The 26,752-nt window shown below is 37.9% G+C and overlaps 2 protein-coding genes across 2 annotated transcripts; both read left to right on the forward strand.

Moving 5' to 3' along the window:
• Nucleotides 1-17,244: 17,244 nt before the first annotated feature.
• LOC127103728 (uncharacterized) lies at nt 17,245-22,040 on the forward strand. The gene is made up of 8 exons (XM_051040959.1): nt 17,245-17,499; nt 17,699-18,266; nt 18,324-18,490; nt 18,581-18,773; nt 19,840-19,937; nt 20,090-20,112; nt 20,682-20,809; nt 21,889-22,040. Exons 1-8 carry the CDS (start codon nt 17,245-17,247, stop codon nt 22,038-22,040), a joined length of 1,584 nt encoding a protein of 527 aa, XP_050896916.1.
• Nucleotides 22,041-23,697: 1,657 nt separating this feature from the next.
• LOC127103729 (uncharacterized) lies at nt 23,698-26,132 on the forward strand. The gene is made up of 3 exons (XM_051040960.1): nt 23,698-24,531; nt 24,718-25,477; nt 26,107-26,132. The coding sequence occupies exons 1-3, from the start codon at nt 23,698-23,700 to the stop codon at nt 26,130-26,132; spliced, it is 1,620 nt and encodes a 539-aa protein (XP_050896917.1).
• Nucleotides 26,133-26,752: the final 620 nt, after the last annotated feature.

The following is a 26,752-nucleotide window of genomic DNA, read 5'->3' on the forward strand; positions in this document are numbered from 1 at the left end:
TCAGCATGCTTCGTGGAGTACCCATCAACTGTCTTTATGGTTATCCAGTTACGGACAATGTTGGATCAGCAATAAAGCACTCGACTCTACATCTAGGGTCCATATTGGTTTTGGGTCGAAGAGTGGTATACACCATTATCACCATGAGAATAACTTATGACACTTTGCATAACTTTCTATATAGTATTCTCATAGCGGGTCAATCCGGTATAAATATTACTCCTAATATTCATACCTATGTTTAAGACTTGATAACTCTTTATCCATGATCCATGAGATGTGATCATCAGTCTACAAACATAATAGTCTTAATGCTTTAATGTTATCCCACTTCACACTAACGCTCGACTATGGATACTTTAAGAATAGTGTCCTTTTGTTTAATGTGTTCTCATGATTAAGTCACACTTAATACATTAAACGGACTATCTATTCCAGGGACTTTATTAATCAACCATAATAAAGAAAATGCCTTTTATTATTAATTAATAATTCGATACAAGTACCAAAAAGTATTGGCCTCTAGGGATTACACCAACAATCTCCCACTAGCACTAGAGCCAATCAGGCATACCCCGTATGCCCATTGATCTAGTATGGCCATCATGCTTCTGCTGCGCAAGAGGCTTTGTCAATGGGTCAGCTATATTGTCAAGTGTAGGTACTTTACATATTTTCACATCTCCACTATCTATTATCTCTCGAATGAGATGATAATGCCTAAGTATGTGTTTGGATCGTCGGTGAGATCTAGGCTCCTTAGCTTGTGCGATAGCACCATTGTTATCATAATAGAGACCAATGGGATCCACAATGCTAGGGACTATGCCAAGTTCACTAATGAACTTTTTGATCCAAACAACTCCCTTTTCTGCATTTGAGGCAGCAATATACTCGGCCTCGGTTGTAGAATCAACAACTGTATCTTGCTTTGAACTTTTCAAGCTCACAACGCCACCATTTCAGCAAAACACATAACCATTGGAATCATTCATATTAAAGCGTCTCAGCACCTTGTCTATGTACTCTGACTTAGGCCAAGCATTTTATGATCTATCTCTATAGATTATGATTCCTAATCTATAGGCTGCTTCACCTAGGTCCTTCATAGAAAAGCATTTCCCCATCCAAGACTTTACTTGTTGCAGGGTAGGGATATCGTTTCCAATGAGTAATATGTCATCTACATATAATACCAGGAATACGATCATGCTCCCACTAACCTTCTTGTAGACACAAGGCTCATCTTCGTTCTTGATGAATCCATATTGTTTTACTGTTTCATCAAAACGAAGATTCCATGAGCAATACATTACCTTGATCAGATATCCATATATCTCAGGTAGGTGACGTATCTGCCTGACCTACGTTGGTCTTGTTCTACTTGAGTAGGTTTCTCTTACACAACTGTTTGTGTTTCCTGCTCCAATTCCTCCATAGGTGTGTCGATGCTTTGTGATTCTTGAATTTCTTCAAGCTCTACTTTCCTCCCACTGGTTCCTTTGGAAATAAAATCCTTTTCTAGGAAAACTCCAGTTCGAGCGACAAACACTTTGCCCTTAGAAGGATTGTAGAAGTAATATCCTCTTGTTTCTTTAGGATACCCCACAAATAAGCATTTGTCAGATTTGGGCTCAAGCTTAGTTGAAATTTGTTGTTTCACATAAACTTCGCAACCCCAAATCTTCATGTAAGACATATGTGGTCTCTTACATCTCCATATCTCATGGTGTCTTATCAACCCTTTTGGATGGAACACGGTTAAGTGTGTAAGCTGTTGTCAATAGTGCATGTCCGCAAATGGAGTTTGGAAGATCGGCGTGACTCATCATGGATTTAACTCATTAGGTTTAACCCTTTTAGTATTAATGTTATAAGTTGGCATTATGAGATCAAGGACATATAGTCCATTGTTCATTTGTGCAGAAGCATAGAATATATCATTCAAATAAATTGAGCAACAATTGTTCTTTATTATAAATGAAAAAAAACCAAACTTGTCCAAACAAGAAATGGAAATAATATTCCTGCTAATTGCAGGTACATAATAACAGTTCTCTAACTGAATTATTAAACCACTAGGTAAAGTCAATACATAAGTTCCTACGGCTAAAGCAGCAACCTTTGCTCCACAGCCAACTCGTAGATCGACTTCACCTTTTGCCAAATCTCTACTCCTTCTCAGCCCCTGCACATTTGTACAAATGTGAGAACCGCATCCAGTATCTAATACCCATGATGCAGAAGTAGATGAATTAATAACAGAAATACCTGAAGTTGAAGTCTCTACTCCATTCTTCTTATCTTCCAGGTACTTTGGGCAGTTTCTCTTCCAGTGTCCGGTCTTACCGCAATGGAAGCGGGTTCCTTCTTTTGCTATGCCTCCATTAGGCTTCAAGGCAGCAACGGTGGGTTTGGGTTTGGCAACTTCCTTGCCCTTCCCTTTATCACCCTGCTTAGTGGGCCTTTTGTTCTGTCTCTTTCCATTTCTGATCATCAGAATGGACTTCCCTTTTGACTTCAGATTCTGCTCGGCAGTTCTTAACATGGCGAGCAGTTCAGGAAGAGATTTGTCCATATCAATCATATTGAAATTTAGGACAAATTGACTGAAACTATCTGGCAACGATTGCAAGATCTAATCAGTCGCAAGTTCCTTTTCGAGGGGAAAACCCAATCTCTCAAGGTTTTCCACATACCCAATCATCTTGAGTACATGGGGACCTACAGGGGCTCCCTAAGCTAACTTGCTTTGGAAAAGGGCTTTTGAAACTTCAAACCTCTCATGCCTTGCTTGCTCTTGATAGAGCAGCTTCAGGTGTTCGATCATATCGAACGCTGACATGTTCTCATGTTGCTTTTGCAATTCTGAGTTCATGGTAGCTAGCATGAGACAAGCAGTTTCATTGGCATCATCGACATGCTTCTTATAAGCATCTCTTTCTGCCTTAAGTGCAGAACTAGGAGGTTCCTCTTCAGGAACAGGTGTCTCCAAGACATACAACTTTTTATCATGTTTGAGGACAATCCTCAGGTTTCGGTGCCAATCCAGAAAATTTGTCCCAGACAATTTTTCCTTATCAAGGATTGATCGCAAGATGTTGTTAGAGGTGTTTTGTTGTCATGGTAATCTACACAAGGATTAATGAAAATATAAGTATCATTGACATATTTAATTAGGCCTTTAATTAAATATGCTCCCACTATTTTATTCAAAACAAATAACCCTCATCATTTGATTCGGAAAATCCCGTTGGAAGATTTTCTAGTGGGTCGAGATCCATATTTCACTTCGTTCTAAGTCCGCGTAGGCGGATTACACAAAACTAGGTTATTTAGGTAGGAACTCCTTCCAATTGTATCTCATACAACTCTCGAAAATTTCAGTTGGGTGAATAACTCCTTATTCCAATCCATCATATGGATCATTCCTAACTCTTGCTTCTAAACATATTTAATATTATTATAATTAAGTTTGACCCATCGTTTTAGCAGTTGGATATTACAATTATCCCATCGCACCTTACTAATATAGAATGTGCACCCCGCGTAGGCGAAACCTACATTATCCGATACTAGTCTTGATGAGTGCTAAAACTTGGAAAGCAAACATATATAATATTATCATAATTTGTTTAGTTAAGTTTGACCCATTGTTTTAGCAGTTGGATATTACAATTATCCCATCGCACCTTACTAATATAGAACATGCACCTCGCGTAGGCGAACCCTACATTATCCGATACTAGTCTTGATGAGTGCTAAAACTTGGAAAGCATAAACTTAATATTTAATTTGAGGGAATTGTAATCGTTATGATCTCATCGGCTTATTTATCATATAAATCGTCTCTCACATGCAACAACATACATCAACATACATTCACATGCATCAACATACATAATTAAACAGTTATGGCCCCTAGCGCAATTGTTCTCCCAAGCCAATGAGAGAACCTAAGCTAACCTAATAACGATCTAAGCTTCTCCAAGCAAGTTCTTCAAGGTTGTCCTCCTTTGATATTGAATTCTTCTCTTTCTTCATAACATTGTCCTCCTTTGATATTGAAATCTTCTCTTTCTTCATAACATTGTCTTCTTCTCTTCCTTCATAACATTACATTACAGAAGAAACTCGTTTTACATACGAGGGATTGAGATGAGAAAAGAAGTTACATTAAGAGATTAAAAGGAGAGGCACGACACGCAAGTCGTATTTAAAAACCCAAAACAAAATGAAGGAAGACTAAGGCCATAACTGATCACCATAAGGCAATAATGATAAACACATTATTATTATTGTTAATTTTTAATTCCTTTAATTAATTAAAACCAAATTAAATTTCGGCGACCGATCATACTACGCAGAGTCAGCGGACGGGGTTGGAGGGGCAGCGCCCCTGTCCAAAAATTTTAATGAACAATTCATTTGAAATGGACATCATTTTGCATCAACACAACTCTTGTGCAGTCACAAAACAGAAACCCCGAGAATTCTGACTCTGTGAGTGTGACGACCGTCACAAGCATGTTACGACCGTCACAGGCCCATGACGAGCGTCACGCAGCCAAAAAACAGAAACGCCTAGAATTCTGGATCTGTGAATGTGACGACCGTCACACAGCACGTGAAGACCGTCATGTCCAGCTTGTTACGATCGTCACAAGTCCATGACGACCGTCACGTCCAGCTTGTTACGATTGTCATGGGCCCATGGTGATCGTCACGCGGCCAAAAACCAGCATTTTGAAAACCCTATAATCAAATAAGCTTAACTTATTTATTTTTCTCCCATTAATTGAAGGAGAATTGCGATCCAAAACGCAGCGGAAATTAAAATTTTCTCCTTTAGAGATCCTTACGAATGGTCATGATCAGTGATAGAATATTTACCTTTTGTGACGATTGAAACCTTTGGTGCAGATCTCTTGTGACGATCAAAACCTTTGATGCAGATCCACGGAGCGATCACGAATGTTGAACGATGACAACGTCTCTACTCATTCCACACGAACGGATTCCTTCAATCACAGTGCTAGCTGGTACGAATGAAGGCTTTGAGTGAGAGAGAGAGAGAGAGAGAGAAAACGAGAATAATGCAACCGCAATGAATGCTTCTGCACAACGGTTCTATTTATAGAACCACTTGTGTGGGCTTCACGCTAAAATCCCACTTAAGTGTATTTTGGCCCATATCTTATAATATGCCCAAATTCACTTAAGCCCATGGTACCTTACCATATTTCGTATTCTACTCAAGTACGCCGTACCTTACGATGTTCTATAATTAACTTAAGGGCACCGTACCTTATGGTATTCCTTTGTTACTCTATCTCTCATCAATCCGTCCTTTGTGTGTGACCCTGTAGGTTTTCGTGACGTTGGCAATTATATTAAATCATGCATTTAACATAATAAATAGTGAGCGGTATCTAGCAACACATCACTGCTACCCAAGACACGAAAATGTCATGTGATCTGACAAAACCTTCTGTGATAATACTTATGTGTATAATTACCCTTTTTCCCTTATGTCTATATTGAACACAAGGCATAGACCGTGTCATCCTTGTCCAGTTCAATATTGGGCCCATAGACATTTATCCTGTTATGCAGGATGGGTAAATTCCATCTAGGTCACTCATGTCCCTCAGCATGCTTCGTGGAGTACCCATCAACTGTCTTTATGGTTATCCAGTTACGGACAACGTTGGATCAGCAATAAAGCACTCGACTCTACATCTAGGGTCCATAGTGGTTTCAGGTCGAAGAGTGGTATACATCATTATCACCATGAGAATAACTTATGACACTTTGCATAACTTTCTATATAGTATTCTCATAGCGGGTCAATCCGGTATAAATATTACTCCTAATATTCATACCTATGTTTAAGACTTGATAACTCTTTATCCATGATCCATGAGATGTGATCATCAGTCTACAAACATAATAGTCTTAATGCTTTAATGTTATCCCACTTCACACTAACGCTCGACTACGGATACTTTAAGAATAGTGTCCTTATGTTTAATGTGTTCTCATGATTAAGTCACACTTAATACATTAAACGGACTATCTATTCCAGGGACTTTTTTAATCAACCATAATAAAGAAAATGCCTTTTATTATTAATAAATAATTCGATACAAGTACCAAAAAGTATTGGCCTCTAGGGCTTACACCAACATTAATATGTCTTAAGTGTGTAACCATGTAGGTTCTCGGGATATTAGCCATTATATCAAATCACACATTTAATATAATATATAATGTGAGGTATCTAGTAATACATCACGGCTGCAAAAGTCACAAAAATATCATATGATATGACAAAATATTTTTGCAATATAGTTTATGTGTATAATTTCCTTTTTTTCTCATGTTTATAAAGAACACAAGTCATAAACTATGTCACCCTTGTACAATTCAATATTGGGGCCTTAGACATTTATCTTGTTACGCAGAATAGACAAATTCCATCTAGGTAACTCATGTCCCTCAACATGATTTATGAAATACCCATCATCCATCTTTATGGTCATCTTGTTACCTACAACTTTTTATTGGAACTAAAGTACTTGACTCGTCATATAGAGTCCATATTGGTTTCACGTTGAAAGTATGTATACACCAATATCACCTTAAGAATAACTTATGACACTTGCATAACATTTTATGTAGTATTCTTAAGGTGGGTCAATCTAGTATAAATATTACTCCTGATATTGATACCTATGTGAAGACCTGATAACTCTTTATCCATGATCCATGAGATATGATCATTAGTCTATCCACATAACAGTCTCAATTCTTTAATGTTATTCCACTTCACAATAAATATTGGCTACACATACTTTAAGGACAATGTCCTTATGTTTAATGGGGGCTCACAATTAAGTCACATTTAATGCTTCATCATACAACCTAGCTATTATAGGGAGTTATGACTTTTGAAATACAAACACAATAAAGAAATTCCTTATTATTATTAACAAATAATTCAATACAAGTACCATTTTCAAGTAAACTATTTGGCCTTTAGGGCTTACACAAACACATTCTTTGTGAGAAGTCGAACTCATAAGTTATGTACTTATTTTGTACCTGTTAGTTGGTGTTCCTCATGTCTTTGTAAGAATATTTCTTATGATTTGAAACTTATTTTCAATTTTCCTTTATTCATATTTTTGTTGTGTTTTTATAGCTCCCATGTTTAATTTGAGAGCGAGCATTGTTTCATGTTTACTTAGATAGTATTTTCCGTTGAGCGTTATCACTTTATTCCTAAGGTTAGCTTCATTGATCTTTAGAATCTACCATGACGAAGTGCTGAGAGGCTTTATTGGACATCTCTGAGGAGCGAGGTTGGTTAATGGTCATCTCCTTTCCCCTTCCCCCAAGTAATGACTTGGTTCCGAGACTTGCGTGATGCAGCTTTACCTCTTGCACTTTGGAGTGGTTAGCTTCCAAGATGTGAGTGAGCCCATATCATCTTCTTTTCTTTAGAGGTTTGGTGTCCTTAATCAAAAGAATTTGTGTGGATATATTTGGTTGTAGATATGAAGTTGTTGATCCTGGTGAGAACCTTCCTGGAAATTTAATGACGACGACACCAATGACTGCTGAATTTGGTGGTAATGAATATCCAAATCTATGATAGTGGGGACAAAACTTGAAAACAACTCAAGCATCATCAAGTAGAATACTTAAATTCCAATAGAAGTGATTTTACGATAGATGTATTTGGAAAAGAATCTTGAAAGCCTCAAAGTTGTGAAAGAGAGGAAGTGTAAAAGCTCGATTGGTCGTGCGTATCTGAGTTTCCATTTGTCGTACCTCAAAAAATGAGAACACGACCTCGCGAAGCTCAATCACACGCTCACAGGATGTCTAAATAGAGTTACCACCAAACTTTATTTATTCCTAGAAAGGAAATGGGAAATAAATATAAAACCCAAGAAAGAACGACAATGATAATGGTCATCGCAATCAAATCAGGGTTCGAGAGTCGATTACGCAGGGAGAGGTATTAGCACCCCTCACGTCCGTTGTACTCAATGGAAACTGTTAGGTTAGTTGTGTGCATTGGTGTTAGATTAGAAATATTAGTCTTCTTGAGTTACTAAGAAGGGAAAGAAGAAATAGGAACAAAAGAAAAGAGAAATTATTTTTGGATTTTTTATTAATGTGCCTGATAAGCTTTACAAATCATGGTCCTACGTATCTCTGGGTGCAACAGAGAACTCAAGGCTTACGTAGTTCTGGGTAGAAAACGTTTCTTTGTTGGTCGATTTTAGTGAAAGCTACTTGTTAGGTATGGTGTATTATGATTGGCTGCATTTCAGGAAAACAAATATGTTGGCCAAGATGTCTTGACTTGTTGGTACGATATCCTATCGAGGCCTGTTTCAGTTTCTCTGAAGATTTACACAAACTTCTGAAGTGTCTCTGAAGATTTACAAAAACTTCTGAAGATTCTCTGTAGTTGTGATTCATGTATTGTGTGATCCAAGAAAAGGTTTTTTTAGTAGCAAAGGATAGGTTGTGTTTTGCCTTGTTTTTGAAGAAATTATTTACAAAACTTATGATATGATTTGTTTCTGCAAAAGATTGTACAGATGTCAAAACATTTACAGAAACTTATGATATGATTTGTTTCTACAGAAGGTTGTGCAGATGTCTAAACATTTACATAAACTTCTGATATGATTGGATATGATTTTGCAAAAGATTGTGCAGATGTCAAAACATTTATAGAAATTCTTATATGAATGGATTTGATTTTATAGAAGATTGTGGAGCAATCCTTGGATCTGCTGTTGATCAAGCCCGAAGGCCGCACTTTTTCTAGGGATATTTAAATGATGATTCTAAACCTAAGAAGATAACAAAGTTGCGCTGGAAATTGTCATTGTTAGGGTTTAGTTGTCATTATCATTTGTGATCCATTCTAGTATATCTTTGATACTTGAATTGGACTTATTTTATAGAGTTGTAATTGTACTCATGAGCTTTTAAGAAAGAGTACATTATATTTCATTGGAAGTGTGTCTTATGTTCTTTGATTGTTTTTCAGTTGTTATCATTGTTGAGTGATTGAAGGGAAGTGAGAAGGGTCTCATATCAAGGAAAGTCTAAGATAGAAATTCCACAGGTAGTGATTAGGTGAGAAGTTTGTAAAACCAGAGGTTGTTTAGAACTTTAAACTAATACTGTTATAGTAGATTTCCTTCTTGGCTTGGATTCCCCCAGATGTAGGTGAAGTTGCATCGAACGGGGTTAACAATTATTTGTTTTATTTACTTCTTGTTACTTACTTGAACACTGTTATTGTTTGTGTTGTGACAATATCCTGATCCTGGTGTCATGACATCGTATACGAAATTTGGGATCTACATACCAGAATTTCAGTTGGCATTAGAGTAGGCACCATGTTCTGTTTTGGGTGAGCTCCAGAGAGATATTTTCTAGTACTATGAACAAGGAAGGAGGATTTGTCAATATACCACCTATTCTGGATGGCACCAACTATTATTACTAGAAGGCGCGTATGATGACTTTTCTAAAATCTATGGATAGCTGAACTTGGAAAGCAGTTATCAAATGTTGGGAACATCATGTGGTGCAGGACAAAGATGGGAAGGACACAACAAATATGAAGCCTGAAGAGGACTGGTCAAAGGAAGAAGATGAATTTTCTCTTGGAATGTCCAAATCTTTGAATTCCTTGTTCAATGGAGTTGAAAAATATATTTAGGTTAATAAATACTTGTATTATGGCCAAAGATACATGGGAAATCCTCAGAACCACTCATGAAGGCACATCAAAAGTAAAAATGTCAAGACTTCAACTTCTCACTACCAAATTTTAGAATCTCATGATGAAAGATGATGAATGTATGCATGATTTTCACATGAATATTCTTGATATTACCAATTCATCAAGTGCCTCGGGAGAGAATATGTTAGAAGAGAAGCTGGTTAGAAAAATTCTCAGATCGTTGCTTCAGAAGTTTGACATGAAGGTCACAACTATTGAAGAAGCCCAAGACATTTGCAACATGAGTGTGGATGAGCTTATTGGGTCACTCCAAAATTTTGAATTGGCTATCAGTGATAGATCTAAAAAGAAGAACAAGAGTATAACTTTTATCTCCAATACTAAGGATCAAGAGGATCAATGTGACTTGAGGACTGATGAAGGAATTTTTAATGTCATTGTGCTTCTCGGGAGAAAATTTAATAAGGTGTTATATAAAATGGATAGAAAGTCAAGACCTGATGTCAAGAACATGTCATTCGACATCAGTAAGAACAATGACTCTCATAGAAAAGCAAGAACAAAAGAAAAGCCCAATTAAGGAAAATGTATTCAGTGTCATGAATGTGAGGGTTTTGGTCACATTAGATCAGAATGTCCCACGTATCTCAATAAACAAAATAAGGGCTTGTCTGTTTCTTTGTCTAATGATTCTGAAGGTGAAACTGATGATGAAACTGCTAAGCATGTTGCAGCTTTCACTGGTAGATATGAATCCGATGAATTCTTGTGATGAGGATGTCTCTTATGAAGAATTGTTGCTTCCTACAAAGAGCTTTGTGTCAGAAGTGAATAGGTGTGTAAGATAGGAGAAGAGAAAAAAGAATCATAGCTCAACTACAGGCTGAAAAAGAGAAACTTTTATCTACTGTCACTGATCTTGAAAATAAGGTAACTCTATTGTCTTTTAAACTTAAAAACATGATCAAATCCATAAGAATGTTGAACAATGGGTCTGATATGCTAGATGAAATTATTCAAGTTGGAAAAGGGGCTGGAAACTTAAAAGGTATAGGTTTTAATTACCAATATCAAAATAAACAAGGAAAAACCTCTGTGACAAAATTTATTCCTCCAAAATAGGAGCCTAAGCCTATGATGTCTAATCATCTGCCTCAACCTCGTGCCAAACATCATAATACTCAAATTGGAGGAAAGCTATTACGCTGGAGATATCATTAATGTGGAAAATTTAGTCAAATAAAGCCCTTCTGCTTCAAATTGTATGGCTATCCAAGGCATCCAACACAACCTAGGGTTAATTAAGTGGTGATTAAAACTAGAAGGGAGTGGATACTTAAGAATGTCATCACTAGTCTTATAGCTCACACCTCTATTAAATATTTAGCTAGAGAAGACTGGTACTTTGACAGTGGATGCTTGTCGCTACCGCGAAAAATTGACCATTACGTCAAAAGAAATGACACAGAGTCGCCACCGGGTTTTATTTATTTCTAGAGAGGAAAGGTGAAATGGCCGATAAAACCCTTAAAAGAAAAGAATATATGGATAAGGATTGGTCTCACAACCAAATATGAGTTCGGAAGTCGATTACGCAAGGGGAAAGTATTAGCACCCCTCATGTCCATGGTACTCCATGGGAACCATTTAAGTTTTCTAACATGCATAGGTATTTATCTTTAAGTTTTATCTTTATTATTAGGAAAAATGGGGAAAATAATGAGATTTTGGTTTTTTATTATTGTGCTCGCCAAGGATTGGGGCCCTTGTGCCTACGTATCATTCATCAGGGGATAAAGAATCAAAGCTCCGTAGTTCGGAGTAGAAAATGTTTGTGTGTTGGTTGATTTTACCTTGAAAAAGGGTTTTCAGAGTGATGCCCTAAGGCGCAAAAATAAGGTTTGATGAGTTGATGTTTTTTTTAGGTTTTTTTTGAAAAGAAATGTTTTTGGTTAGAATTGCACTAAAGACTATGGGTGGAGGTGAATATTTCAAACAAACAAGCCAAGCGTCTTGTTGCCAAAATACTCAAAGTAAGGGTATGAAAGCTCTACTTACTCATTCCTTACCACTTAAGGCTCATGGCATACAATTCTAATTTTATTTTTATTGTATTTTTTAGTTTGATTAAGAAAATGCCACTTGAAGTTGGATCAAGGGTTTATTGCTTATTGATTTTTGAATGGTGACATACATGGATATTTACAAGATAACAAATGTGATAAATAAAGGGTCTCGTTGTAAGGTAGCCCAAGAGAAAGCCTTGTGTTTGCAAAGTGACTTATGCTAACAAGTGGATAATGGTATTAAAAGCTTGTCTCCTTACGGTAGTGCTATGAATGCCATTCTTGCAATAAAATATTGCAAGTTACAGATGAAAATCCAAGCTAGTGCATTGAGTCAAGAATTAGGGAAAGGTCCACATGCAAGGGTCCTAATTAAATCCTCAAAGTCCCACAATAGTCACAGATGAATGCATTCTTTTTATCTTTTGATTTTACCATGTTTTTGTTGTTTTTAATTATGCAATGGCAATAAGTAAATGACAATTGATAAAGGTGCATGAGAGTTTATATACATTGATAATAAGTATGATGATGGGAGATTGAAAGTGAACGACAATACAATAAGTGGACAACAAAATAAATCACAAGATGATAAATTATGTCAACAATATCAATGGTTAGTGATGAATAGTTAGTGGTGAGTAATAAAATGGCACAAGGTAAACTACATAGGGATTATCAATCCACAAGCCAAAGGACTCAAACTATGGCACATCGAGGGATAAGTTATCATTTATGCAAAGTATTGAACATGATCCATGATCATCTATCAATATATATGAATCAAAGAAGGTTATACAACCTCAAGTCCATCTATCAATGATTTGAAGAGTGGAAGAGTGTATCACCCAAATAATTACAAGTTTAATGGTCAAATAATGTACAAGCTAAACATTCAAGTCCAAGTGTTAATGGTTAGGGGTCAATGGACACAACACAATCAAATAGAATAAATAAATAAGGCTCAAGTAAGTAGAGGTCTCATATATGCATCAAATGGTTTAAACTTGATTAAATAGGGGCAATCTATCATCACGTCAAAGTGTCATGAATGATCCATTGATCATTCATTAAGATGTTTGAAGTGTTGAAGATTAAGTCAACCTTAACACCAATTACCATGACCAAATAGAATTTCATCAACCAATAATCAAACACAAAGGGTAAAAATGTCAAATTAAAGTGATAAAAAAATAATGGGTGAAATAAAACACAATATTTTGATGAAGTGGATTTATAAACATATTGGGTTTAAAAGAAGTAAATGATAAAATAACAAGAATTAAAATGGAAAGAAAAATAAATAAAATAAAATGAAAATAAGAAATAAAATGTAAAAGAAGAAAAAAGAACAATGGGGGCGTTAGGGGTTGAACCCCTGACCTTAGGGTCATGGGTCAACCCCCTTACCACTGAGTCAAGTGCTCTTGGTGTTAATAAGCATGCTTAATAAAAATAAATAATAAACACCAATCAAAAATAACAAATGGGCCAAACCCAACCCTTGGATCTGACTCATTAATGAAAGTAAGCAAAATGAAGGGTTATGATCATAAGGCACACGCACGCGCGTTGACTTGAGGCGCACACACACACACACACACACACACACAGTGAGGCAGGGTCAAATAAAACAACCAATTAGAATGTTATAACATAATTATTTGAATTTAAGCACAAAGAACACGCGCGAAGCAACGACAAACATCGTCTTCAACCTTGGAATTTCTGAAATTTGGACCTCTCTAACTCAATGTTTTTTATGGAATCAAACATGGATTCCACTCAAACTTGGATCATCGTTGCCTTCTCTGTACTCATGATCCAATGATTGGTTCTGAGTATGGAGTATTTCACACGAACACGAATGAAACCTCAACCATAAAAATAAAATAAAATGGCGTATGTTCAATGGTTGAAGCCCAAATATTAGGGTTTAGCATCAGTGAATCATAAGGAGTGGAGTGGTAATTTGTTTGGATGGAAATGAAACTGTTAACTACCTTGTTGGAATTAGTTTCAGTTGGTGGTTCCGATCGATTTGAATAGCTCAGGTGAGGTTGCTTCAAACACTACCAAGGTTCCAGTTACCTTCAGGGATGTTAGGTGGATGTGTTTGGGTGTTTTAGTTGTGCTGGAAAGGACTCAAAGATGGAAATCTATTGCTCTATTTTTGAAGGTAAATGGGTGAGTTTCATGTAGAGTTTCATTGGCTTGGAAGCTTGGGAAATTAAGGGAGAAACATCCCCTATTTATAGGGAAGGTGAGGGAATGATTTGTTTGGAGTTTTAGGGTTGAGAAGTTTGATTTCACTTGAACCTGAAAAATGACAAAAATCCAAACTTGTTGGCTAAGGGTGGTCCATCTTTGGCCTGTAATTCTCTTCCATCCAATTCTCTTCCAATGTGTTGAGGTTTTTTGTCTTGTTTCCATTTTTGGCAATGTTCCTTTTTGACTTCGGTTTTGGCTTGCTCATATGATATCTTTCCACTCTTATTTGGCTTGCAATTGATGTCACAAATTGTTACATCACATGCCTTGGTTCAAATGGGAGTGAAACAACATGGGTTAATGACTTGGTGCATGGTTTTGCGCATTTTGGCTGATCTAGTCTGACATATGTGCAACATGGTGTGTCATAAACTTTTCACTTGGGCCAATTAAAATTGGCTCTTGCATTTTGAGTAAAAATTAGGCCAAATGAACTTTGTCATACCCTTAACATGTTGCAAAAAGAAGCAGGTCAAAAGGAGTTGTGAAGTGGGAATGGCATTGATGTAAAGTGGAGGTCATGAACATGATTTTAGGCTTGACTAGACAACTTGGCCAATCCATATTTTGAGGTCCTTATGCATTGAATTAGTTCTTGGATCTTGATACAAACTTAGAGAGGGATTCATTTAGGACATTTGGCTCAAAGTATATACTTAAAAGGTTTAAAGATGAAAACTTTATGGGGTTTGGACCAAATAATAGGCCAAACTTGCCAAAACTTGACCAACCAACATGCCCTAAAATGCAACTTTGATGTTTTCCTGAATTCCAAGGCACCATGATGATTTTTGAAGCTCAAATGAGTAAACCTTGATAGATACCAAGCCTTGATGCTTTGAGAGATGATTATGGGACATTCTTATGGTTGAAACCAATAGTTCAAAAGCTTCTAGTTCAAAACAAAACCCCCACTTGTATTGCCAAGCATGGATGAAGTGGATGGATGTTTGATGAATGAGAATTGAAATTGGATTGAGTTGGATGTGAATGGACCAAAGGAAGATAGGGTGGTCAAGTGAAAAGGCAAGGCATAGAAGAAAATGGGGCACAAATTAGGGTTTCCTTGGCCAAAAGGTTCCTTAAAGGCCAAGGTCAAACAAACTAGGGTTTGGGGTGCAAGAGGTGTCTTGTAGTAGTTTCGCAAGGTTGATGCATGATCAATGTTTGTATATTAGTGTTTCCTCAAAGTCAAGGTCAAAGCACAAAGTCAAATTATGACTTGTACAAACCACAATGGACCGAAGTATTAGGGTTGAGGTCCATGGATGACCAGATGAACAAGCCAAGCTTTTAACCAAGGCTCACCAACCAAATTAGGGTTTTAGTGGTGAGTGGAGTGACTTGTGTAGTCCCCCAAGGTCAAGGAGTGCTTGAAGAAGCAATTAGGGTTTAGGGTGGCTTGGTCACACCCCATCATGATCAAAAGATTTTGGTGGTCCTCAGATATGAACACCATACCTTGAGTTTATCCTTTCTTATTATGAGTGTAAATGTAAATGAGATTATGGGATGATGAATGTATGTTAATGCATTAGGGTTATGAAGATGATATGTAGGTATGGTGAATTTGGGGGTATGACAATGCTCTAGACATATGATAGGGGTCAAGAAGTTCTTGGTGGACATCAAGTCTTACTCCACCGGTGATGTCACTTTTGCTGATGGGGCTAAAGGTGAAATTAAAGGAGTTGTAAGACTAGCTTGTACAGGACTCCCGAGTCTTGATGATGTTCTATTGGTAAAAGGTCTTACTACTAATCTGATTAGTATCAGTCAGTTATGTGATCAAGGTCTTAAAGTTAATTTCACTAAGTCTGAATGTTTGGTCATTAATGAAAAGAATGAAGTTCTGATGAGGGGATTCAGGTGTAAGGACAATTTTTACTTATGGATACCACAAGAAACAACTTGTTCTTCCACATGCATAATGTCCAAGGAAGATGAAGTCAAGTTGTGGCACCAGAAGCTTGGACATTTGAATCTCAAAGGGATATCTCTTGGTTACTCTATAAACAACCGAGGTTACATGGTATTTAACTCCAGAACCAAGGGCATGATGGAATCCATTAATATTGTAGTTGATGATTCAATTATTGTAAAAGGGACTCATGTCGATGAAGATGTTAGAACATTATCTCAGTAAACTGATGCTTCGGAAAATGTGGAAGACATTGAGTCTGACATTGAGCCAGCAAGGACTGAATTAGATAACCCACAATCCAACAAAGGTCTCTCTATCATAAAGCAGAAAGATCATCTAAAGGAATTCATTATTGGAAATCTTAATGAAGGGATCACCAATAGATCTAGAGATGTGATATCCAATGCTTGTTTTATCTCAAAGTTTGAACCTAAAAATATGAAGAAGGCCTTGACTAATGAATTCTGAATTAATGTTGATGAGGGAAAAAATACTTCTTAAGGATGCTTCTTTTTGGTAAATAATCTTATATCTTGGTTCAACAAGAATAAAAATTGTGTGTCCCTGTCTACTACTGAAGCTGAGTATATTGCACCAGGAAGCAGTTGCTCTCAATTGATTTGGATGAAACAAAAGCTAAATGAGTATAATCTCAAGCAGGATGTCATGATATTATATTGTGACAATATTAGTGCAATCAATATATCCAAGAATCCCATTCAACATAGCAGGACAAAACATATTGATATTCGTCATCATTTTATTTGGGATCTTGTTGAAGACAAGGTTGTTACCCTTGAGCATGTGGCCACTGAGAAGCAACTGAATGATATTTTCACTGAGGCATTGGACATGAATAAATTTGAAAAACTAAGGGGTGAACTGGGAATTTTCATTTTTGAGGAATTATAGAAATTAATGGTTCTAAAGCATGCAATAAAAACTTTATTTTTCGTCCAATCAGTGCTGCACACTTCTCCAAGAAAATCATTTCAAACCTTCATTATTTGCCTACCTAATCGCTACCGACTAATTACCATCTACTTTGGCGATTTTGTTCACGCCATTCTTAGAAAAATCCTCATCTTTGTACTTGCTTCTTTCCATCTCAAAACTATTCTCCAAACAACTTTCAAGATATCGAACAATCTGTTTCAACACCCATCAGCATCTCAAAGGATCACTCAGCTTCCTCCCCTATGAAAGCTAGGGTTGCTTCCTCTACTCCAATGATGGACTCCTCACATGTGGTCCTTGATGTAGTTCCTTTATCAATGGTTCCATGTCATGTCTCTGTTCAAAACAAGATGAGACCTCCGTCTATAAAGAAAGAACATTCAATTATAAGCCTCTATCTTGTACCTATTAAATCTGCTAATGTTTCTGCTAAAGAGTTTATCTGTTCAAAATTGGTTAGTAGAGTGGAGCCCTCTGGTTCATCTGCTTCAGAAAAGGTAAACCCTAATTTGAATGATGCTGAAAAAAAATTCCATTGATAGAATTATTCGTATGTTAGTTTCTGGTATTCTGAAGGAAGTTAGGACTATTGATGTGTCGGATTTTTCATCATCCTTGGCCCATGCTAATCACCCAGCTGAAACCACCCCAGAAACATCTAGTGATTGTTGTGATAGTGACTCCATCTCTACTTAGTCTAATAAAGTTGTGTCTATTGATGACCCTGTGTCTATGAATGCTAAGGAGAATCAAGATGTGTCTAATGATGAGGAAAGTCTAGGTGGAAGGAAAGAAAAATCCAATGTCATTGTTAATTTTAATGAGTTGGACTCTGATGAAGAGACCATTGCTAAGAATATGGCCACTGGCATTGCCAAGAGGCTGAAGAATAGAATAAGCAAGGTTGTGATGACTGAAGGCATGCCCTCTAAGGCTGCCAAGAAGCATGTTAGTGTAGGTTCCACCAAAAGCTGGAGAAAAGTGACTGCTAATAGGAAGAGGAATGAGGTCTCCTCGAGTGAGTCTGATTTTGATGTTGAACATGATGTTTGGGACATCACTCCAGTTCTGAAAAAGATACTTGTGAATGTTCCTGAGGTACCTTTAGATAATATCTCTTTCCATTCTGTTGAAAATGTTGACAGATGGAAGTTTATTTACCAGAGAAGGCTAGCTCTGGAGAGGGAACTTCGAAAGGATGCACTTGAATGCAACAAAGTTATGAAGCTCATTGAACATGCTGGTTTGATGAAAAGTGTCACAGGTTTTGGAAAATTCTAAGAAGTGCTTGTTAAGGAGTTTATTGTAAACATCCCTGCAGATTGTGACAACAAGAAAAACAAGGATTTCATAAAAGTATTTGTAAGAGGAAAATGTGTGCAATTTTCACTTGATGTGATTAATAGATACATGGTAAGATGTGAAGATGAACAGGTTGAGATAGAAGTGACTGACAACTTGGTTTGCAAAGAAATTACTACAAAACAGGTGCTACAATAGCCTAGAAAGGGAAATCTATCAGCCAACAAATTAAGTGTGAAGTATGCTATCCTTCACATGATTGGAGCTTCTAACTAGGTCCCCGCCAATCATACATCAACCATTGCCATAGGATTAGGGAAGTTCATCTATGTTATTGGCACAAAAACCAACTTTGATTTTGAAGCTTATGTTTTTGAACAAACTTTGAAGCATGTTGGTACATGTGCTGTGAAAATGCCCATTGCATTTCCTTCTCTTATATGTGGAGTTACTATCAGTCAACATCCAGGTATTCTGAATAGCTCTAATTCTTCTAGCAAGATAGAATCTCCTCTTTCTCTTCATGTCGCACCTCGAAAAAAATGGGGATACGACTTCAAAGCGAAGCGCAATCGCACGCTCGCAATGATGGACTGAACAGAGTCGCCACCGAACTTTATTTATTCCTAAAAAGGAAAGGGGAAATATCAATAAAACCCAAGACAAAAACGACAATGATTATTGGTCATCGCAACCAAATCAGGGTTCGGGAGTCGGTTACGCAAGGGGAAGGTATTAGCACCCCTCACGTCCGTTGTACTCAACGGGAACAATTAGGTTAGTTGTGTGCGTTAGTGTTAGTTGAAATATTAGGCTTTTCGAATTATTAGGTGGGAAAGAAAGAAAGGATGAGAAGAGAATGTTTTTGGATTTTTTTGACGAAGGACTAAACCTAAGTTTTTTATTAGTGGGCCTGACAAGACTCTCTCCTGTTTCCTCATTCTCATCAAATCTCTCTCTCACTCTCAACTTCACGTTTCTCTCACAATCTCACTCACACCAAACCCCTCTCTCAATCGCGTCTCTCTCAATCTCGTTCCCAATCGCTCACATCTCACTCAATCATGCAAGAATCCATGGCTGAAACAAAAAAAAGCTCACCTTCGGCGGTGACGACGGAAACGATGAAGCTTAAACCTCACTCCTTCGGCTCTTCAAAACAGGTTTATTTTTGATTCCGGGATTAGGGTTTTCTTGTGGTGTTTTTGTTCTGCCTCCCAATTTTTTTGCCCCCAAGGTTTTTCTTCCTCTCTCTCACTGATTCCTCTTTCTCTATTTATGTTTCCCAAATTAGGGTTTCGATTTGGTATCCAAGGATCCAATAGAGAAACTTCCTGGAAGTGCTTTTTGTGCTCAGAATCGGGCTGTCCTGTTTGATGCTATAATCTAGAAACGGTAACCTGAGCATGTGCTTTCTCTTTCTGTTTTGTCTTAATGCTGTTTTGGGTATTTTTCTGAAATTTTAACGCTTGGTAATTATTTTGTGTTACTGCAGTGAAATGGTTACAAGTATGAGTAGCCTCGGTTTGTACCAGATTTTGTTCAAGTGTTAAGAGCAGCAGACCAGTTGGAGAGAGACCTTGTGCAAATAGTTGTTGAGGATTCAGTAGATAGTGATGATGGTGGCAAAGCAGTAATTCGTGAGATGCCTTCAATATTATGTTGCTAAGTTAAAATTTGGCTGTGGATCACGAAATACATTTATTCCAAAAATGTCGGCACTGACGAGATGCACTATTGGCTCAAAATTGCAAATTTGTTCTGGTTTGGTGTGTTTTTGTGCAGGTCACACGTCGTCATTGGACATGGTTGCTGGTGTGTTGATTGCAACAAGATTATTAGAACAAGCTCTAAGAGACTCTTCCAAAATATTTAGCATCTTGGTCATCTGAGCAAACAAGAGAACGCGATGATTTCCTGCTCGTAAGCGTTTCAATAATATATCAAGTGTTTGAAACTTCCCAGAGTCAGTAAGCAATTTTGCTGGGTCAAAGTTTCGCATAGGTGGAGAAGACCCAAAAATACTGTGTGTTAACTGAAGAGCAGGTTTACAGACATGTTCAGAATCAATTTCTTGAATTAAATTATGAGAACCATCTGGCTTTCTAGGCCCATTACAATCAGACGTACGGGCAAATCCCACAAACATCCTCTTAACCCATGGATCATGTAGTTCCTCAATCATTTTATAGTAGAAGTTCCTATCAGAGCTGTGAGCACCAATTGGATGGGTTTTAGCCGGGAACACATGTGTTGCTCTGTCTCTGAATTGCATATATCTTGACTAGACCTCCTTTGGGAAGTCTCATCCACCTTGGCACTATCCATCATGCTGGAAACTTTAAAACTGTTTTTATTTGTTGATTTGTGTGAGCAGGATAGGTTCCTTTGCAGTTGAAGGAGAGATTCTGGATGGGATTATCACAAGCAGTCGCGGAGAGGTTAAACGAATTTGCAGTCCAAATGTGACGAGCTCCATTGTAACACCGTCCAATGAGTTTGCAAGTATTTCAATGTCCATAGTTCTCAGATGAAGTATACAGCCCTCAACCTTTTGAGCTACTAATTGCCATGGAACAATTGCACTGTAATGTTCAACAACGGTAAGCATGATCTCCAAAAAAGTATGCCCCAATGCACATTCGAATTGTAAGCTTCATAATAATTTGCAATTCCTTTATAACAATTGTAGGCTTATGAGAAATTGTTGTATTGTTATTATGTCTTGCATTTGACAGCAAAATTAACAATGGCAGCAAGGTATTCTTTCTCAATTCTCAATGCTTCACCGGTTGCCCACAAGAGATTGCCGGCAGTGCAAGCTTCGAAGACTTTCTATTGCGAAAACTAAAGGTTCTTCAAGGCTGATTCAAACGACCCATCACTTAAAACAAAAGGTAATCCTCCTCTTCTTGTAACAAAACCCGAGCGCCAAATTCCTTGTATATACGGTATGCTTGGGATGGACTTATGATTTGCTTTCCACTGTTGTTGGCAGGAACATACATCCTAGGATAATCATGACACAACAAGAAAAACGCGGGAACATTCTCAAGATCACCAAATTGAAGCTTCTCTCCATGCAAACGGCGAAGAACAAGTGAAGGAATCCGGAAAAAGAATTTGCATTTCAAAGAATTTATGAATTTTGTATACGTTGTATTGTGTAATTGAACAAAAAGCACTTAAATTACATGTCTAACATAAACTCAAAAGAGTGAATGAGAAACTGAATAATGGATATTGTAAATGTTCAAGAAGAAAATGCTTCATGCGCCAATTACTTTCTTTGATATGCTCTAGGTTCAATTCCTGTTTATTTTCCAGCTGGGATGTTCTAGCAGGTGAATTCCATGTTAGCACTAATTGTATCAATCACGATTCGGTTACTTTGTAATCTTTTAAGTAAAATGAACACCTGGATTGCAACTTTTAATTTGTTGCCTTTATGCACCTCACCTTTTCCTACATAGTATGTAGCAAAGTCCGGTCGAGACCAATTGTACTCACTACCCCAACATTTACGATCCAGCTTAACAGTCTTCTTTTTTAACCCAACAGGGCCTAAGGATTATTGGCTGCAGTTGCAAAATCTACTATTCCTTCAAGGAGTGAAACGGCTGCTGTAATCACACAAGATGCACGTAATGGTTTCAACTTAGGAGGAAACAATGCCAACAATTTGCTTGCTCAAATTGCTGGCTTGGATGACCATTTATGCTTTCCTGTTGATTAGTCAAAAGCAGAGACAATTAATCTCTCAACTAAGGTTAGTGCTCTAAAGGTGGATTTCATCCCAGATGAAAGTATGTCGAGTGCTCTTCTTTGAATGGTCCTCTGGAAAATTCTCCACCAAAACATTAAATAACTTATGATCTTTCACCTCATTGAGACAAAGTGGATTGAGCCGCTTAACCTTTTTCTCATCACTACCAACAACAAGCAGTGAAGATTCCTTCAGTGTAGCAGCAATAAGTAATTGGTCCCGTGTGAACTTCTTTGTTTTTTTTTCTAAAAGGAGCAACCACTGGTATAGGAATAAACCCTTCCTTATTCCTTTTTACGAGACTTTCTTTGTATTTTAGAGACCTTATGTGTGATGAATTAATCATATGCTATGTAGATGGAGGATCATGATTGAATAAATGAATGAAATAAACAAAATATGAATGGAGAAATATGGAGGGAATTTCCAAACCTTGAATAAATGAGAAAAAGAAAATGAATGACGAATGGAAAAAAAAACTTAGGACCAAAATCGGGGTATGACAGTTGCCCCTATTTAAGTATCTTCAGCTAGAGAATATGAAGCAGGACACTCTTCATATGATCATAGTGGGAGATGGTTAAATACTAAGAAGACCCAGATTTTGATCCTGAATCCCTATGACATGATGTGATATGATATGATATGATATGATATGATATGATATGATATGATATGATATGATATGATATGATATGATATGATATGATATGATATGATATGATATGCATGGATGCATGATTCTCTTTTTTTTGTGATTTTTTTTTTTAAATCTGCTAGGGATATGGTGGACCCTTAACAGGGGATGCTATTAGGCAGACCAAATCTGTGGGGAATGCTGATGATCCACAGGGAGACAGACAAATGGTAAAAAAAAACAAACTCTGCTGGGGAAGACAAATCCCTAAGTCAGTCAAACCTAGTTAGGTCGTTTGTGTGCCTTTGTTTGTTTACTTATGTGGCTTTTCTTTATTGTTTTTACTATCTCTATTGTCATATTGATATGAATCTGTTGTATTGGTTCGATTATGGTGTGGTACTTGGATACTCTGATTGCAAACCTTGTGGGAAAGACTTTTTACCCGAGTCTCGAGTAAAAACATAAGATAGGACGAGGTTGAGTAGTGCGGGTCCGCGAGATGTATTTCTCGTTGGGTCGGTAAGAGAACCTTACTTAGAGTAGATTCTTGAGAGGATGTTGTCGCTCGGCAAGTAAGTTGCCGTAAGCTTCGACATTTTCTTTAGGATCCATGACTCTGAGAACCATTTGTAGAACCTTAGTTCTTTGCCCAACTAGGAAAGATGGTTGCGTAGTGTGGGTCTGCAAGATGTATTTCTCGTTGGATCGATGCGAGAACCTCACTTAGAGTAGATTCCTTAGATGGAGTTGATGCCCGACAAGTAAGTTGCTGCAGGTAGCAAACAGTCTAATGGATCCATGACTCTAGGAACCTTTTTAAAAAAAAACTTAGACCATACCTGGTGAGAACCATGTTCTATACAAAGCAATCAGACTTATCCATGCCTTAAACCTATTGAACCTATACAAAAAAAATGCATTACATTCATACATTGCATCAACATCATAAAATGCAAGCTCTTTAGTTGTCTCTTATTTATTTCAAGAATGGAGAACTTGAAAATGACAACTTCAATGAGACACACTTTCACACTTAAGTACAAGGAACCTAAGTTGGACAGTCTTAAGGGTTTGATCTCTGATTTGTCTCTCAGCAGACGTGATGAGTTCGGAAAAAACTATGGGAAAATTTTGAGCCTTCTAAATAAGAAAGTTGACTATGGAATTACCGGCTCTCTGGCACAATATTATGATCCACCTCTGCGTTGTTTCACATTCGCTGATTTCCAGCTAGCTCCTACTTTGGAAGAAGTGGAGAGAATCGTGGGTCTCAAATTGAAAGATTTTAATCCATTTCCAAAGCTCAAAGAAGATATGGGCCCAAAGAGGATAACTTCGGCCCTAAGTATCAATGTCCCGACTGTTCGAGACAATTGGTTTGAAAAAGGGGGTTGCAACGGTTTTGCCGCGATGTTTTTGGAAGATTTAGCTCTAAAGTTCAAGAAAAGTGGAAATTGGAATGCATTCTATGCTGTTTTGGCTTTATTGATCCATGGAATTGTGCTCTTCCCAAATGTTGAAAAATTTGTGGATCAAGTAGCCATAGAAGTCTTTCTCTCTGGCAACCCAGTACCATTTCTCTTAGCTGACATTTACTATGCCCTTCACGCTCGACATGAAAAGAGGGGTGGAACTTTGTTGTGTTGCGCTCCTTTCCTTTACACTTGGTTCATGCAACACATGCCCGAAGAAGGTCCTTTTGTGGCAAAAGAACTTAAGTCTCCTCAAAAATTAGCCTCTCTCACCGCAAGTTCCATCAGATGGTATATCCGAGAGTGGGAAACCCCAGACATTATAGTCAGCTGTGGGGAATTTCCTAATGTACCGTTGTTGGGTACCAAGGGTTGCATCAACTATAACCCTATGTTATCTCGATTACAACACGGTTACTCCATGGATGGTCCTCCTGACGCAAAGGACTTACAGCCATTTGTGCTATCTGACATCCAAGCAAGCAATCCTGATGTAAGAGCAGTATGAAAGGCTTGGTTAAAGGTTGTAAGAAAGGGTAAAGAGTTTGGAAAAAGAAACATTCTTGCCAAAGAACCTTACACGCAATGGGTGAAAGAAAGAGTTGAGAAAATCCAGTTGCCATTTATCTTAAAGGCTCCAGCTTTTCCTAAAACTCCTGAGCCCGAGCCCATACTCCCTGAGGACATGGAGAAACTCGCTACTAAGGTTAAGGAGCTCGAAGTGGAGAATACTGAATTACGAATTCAGATGAACCGAGTTATCTTGGAAAATCAGAATTTGAAAGAGGAACGTAAGGGAAAAGCCCAAGAACTTGGGGATAGCAACAAGAGAGCCCGGCTATTGGAAGACCAGAAAGATGATCTTGATCATATCCTATTGGGTTCCACATCAGTGATCCGAACCAGGAAGGAAGAGCTCAAGAAAGCTGAGTATAGGATCTGTGAGCTAGGGAGAATGTTGGATAAATCTCTTACGGATAAAAAAGAAATTAAGCTCGACTTTGAGGCACAGATCCGTGACTTGAGGGACGCTCTGAAGAAATGCGAGGAAAAGTTGTCTCGCGAGATCCTCCAAAAGGAAGAAGCTGAAAGAAACTGTCACCATCTCATGTACCAGTTGGAAGAAGCTACTAGGAGGTTTGCAGTTTTGGAGAGCCAGGAAGGTGATGCAGCCTACTTACTCCTAAAGAATGATTGTGTGTACTGGAAAAGGTTGTATAGAGAGGCTAGAGCAACCTTAGATGAAGATCAAAAGGTCATCCAGAAACTCCAAGAGCTCTATGTTGAATGGAATGGCAAGTTCCGCAACTTAGCTAGGTTTGTTAACCTCAACATGTTGGAACTCCCAGAAAAACTCCAGGAAGCGGATTGGTGTATGTGTCCAGAAAACACGCCTCCTCAAGTTTTCAACTTCGTCAAGTTTATCAAGAAAATGATGAATGAGCTCACCACAGATCTGGCTACGATCATAAGAGCTGAGACAGAACTTAAGTTTACTTGTACTTGAATTTGAATTGTTGGTGTTTAAATCTTTTTGTATTCGAATCATGTGTACTTGAAGTTAAATCCCTTTGTATTCGAATCTGATTTTAATTAAAGGAAGTTGTCATTTTGGGTCTCAATTATTACATGTTGTTCTTATATTCTAACATTGCTTGAATAAATAATAAAGATAACTAAGAGTTTTGCAAACAAATGCATCCATACATGCATTCATACATTTTCAAAAAAAAAAAAAGTCTCACTCCGCCCTTTCTTCCACCAGTTTCACGCTGAATTTTCATCACCAGTATAATACTCGCGCCAGAGCAAGACAGAGAATGGCTAAACAAGAACAAGAGAGTGCCCGAGTTAGAGCTGAACTAGACGAAATCAAAGGAGGCATGTCCCAGATGCGATAGATGCTGAAAGCTTTAACCTTCAGGTTCGAGATTCCACAAGCGACCGTGATTTCAGAGACCACGGGCCCAGCAGTGGAAGTCCCACCTCAGAGGACGTTACCCTAAACCCTTCCCCCATATGGGCTACCCTATGACTTCGTCCCCCGAGCGGAGGTGGTGCACGAAATGGGGCAATCTGTCCAACAAGCTGTGCCATTACCAGTTTACACCGACGCACGTCCAATCATCCATACTGTGGTTCCACCAGCCGCCTATGCTAGGCATGTTCCTCATTATGAAGATAAAAACCACATGTATCAGACTGTCGACTCAACTGTTGCTGGTGACGAAGTATGGTTTGAGGACTTCAGGGAGGTAAAGGAGAACATGCAGCTCCTTGAGAAGAAATTCCGAGATCTAGAAGGAGACCACGTCTTTGGATCTGCTGCCAAAGAAATGTGCCTTGTATCCGGGTTGGTGATTCCAGCAAAATTCAAAACTCCAGACTTCGACAAATACAAGGGGCATACTTGTCCAAAAAGCCATCTCTTCATGTATTACCGCAAAATGGTTGCACACGTGGAGGACGACAAGCTAATGATCCACTGTTTTCAGGACAGCTTAAGTGGGGCTCCTTCCAAATGGTATCTAAGTCTGGATCAGAACAGGATCAGGTGTTTCCAAGACTTG

The sequence above is a fragment of the Lathyrus oleraceus genome, chromosome 7 (assembly GCF_024323335.1).
Source record: "Lathyrus oleraceus cultivar Zhongwan6 chromosome 7, CAAS_Psat_ZW6_1.0, whole genome shotgun sequence".
NCBI lineage: Eukaryota > Viridiplantae > Streptophyta > Magnoliopsida > Fabales > Fabaceae > Lathyrus > Lathyrus oleraceus.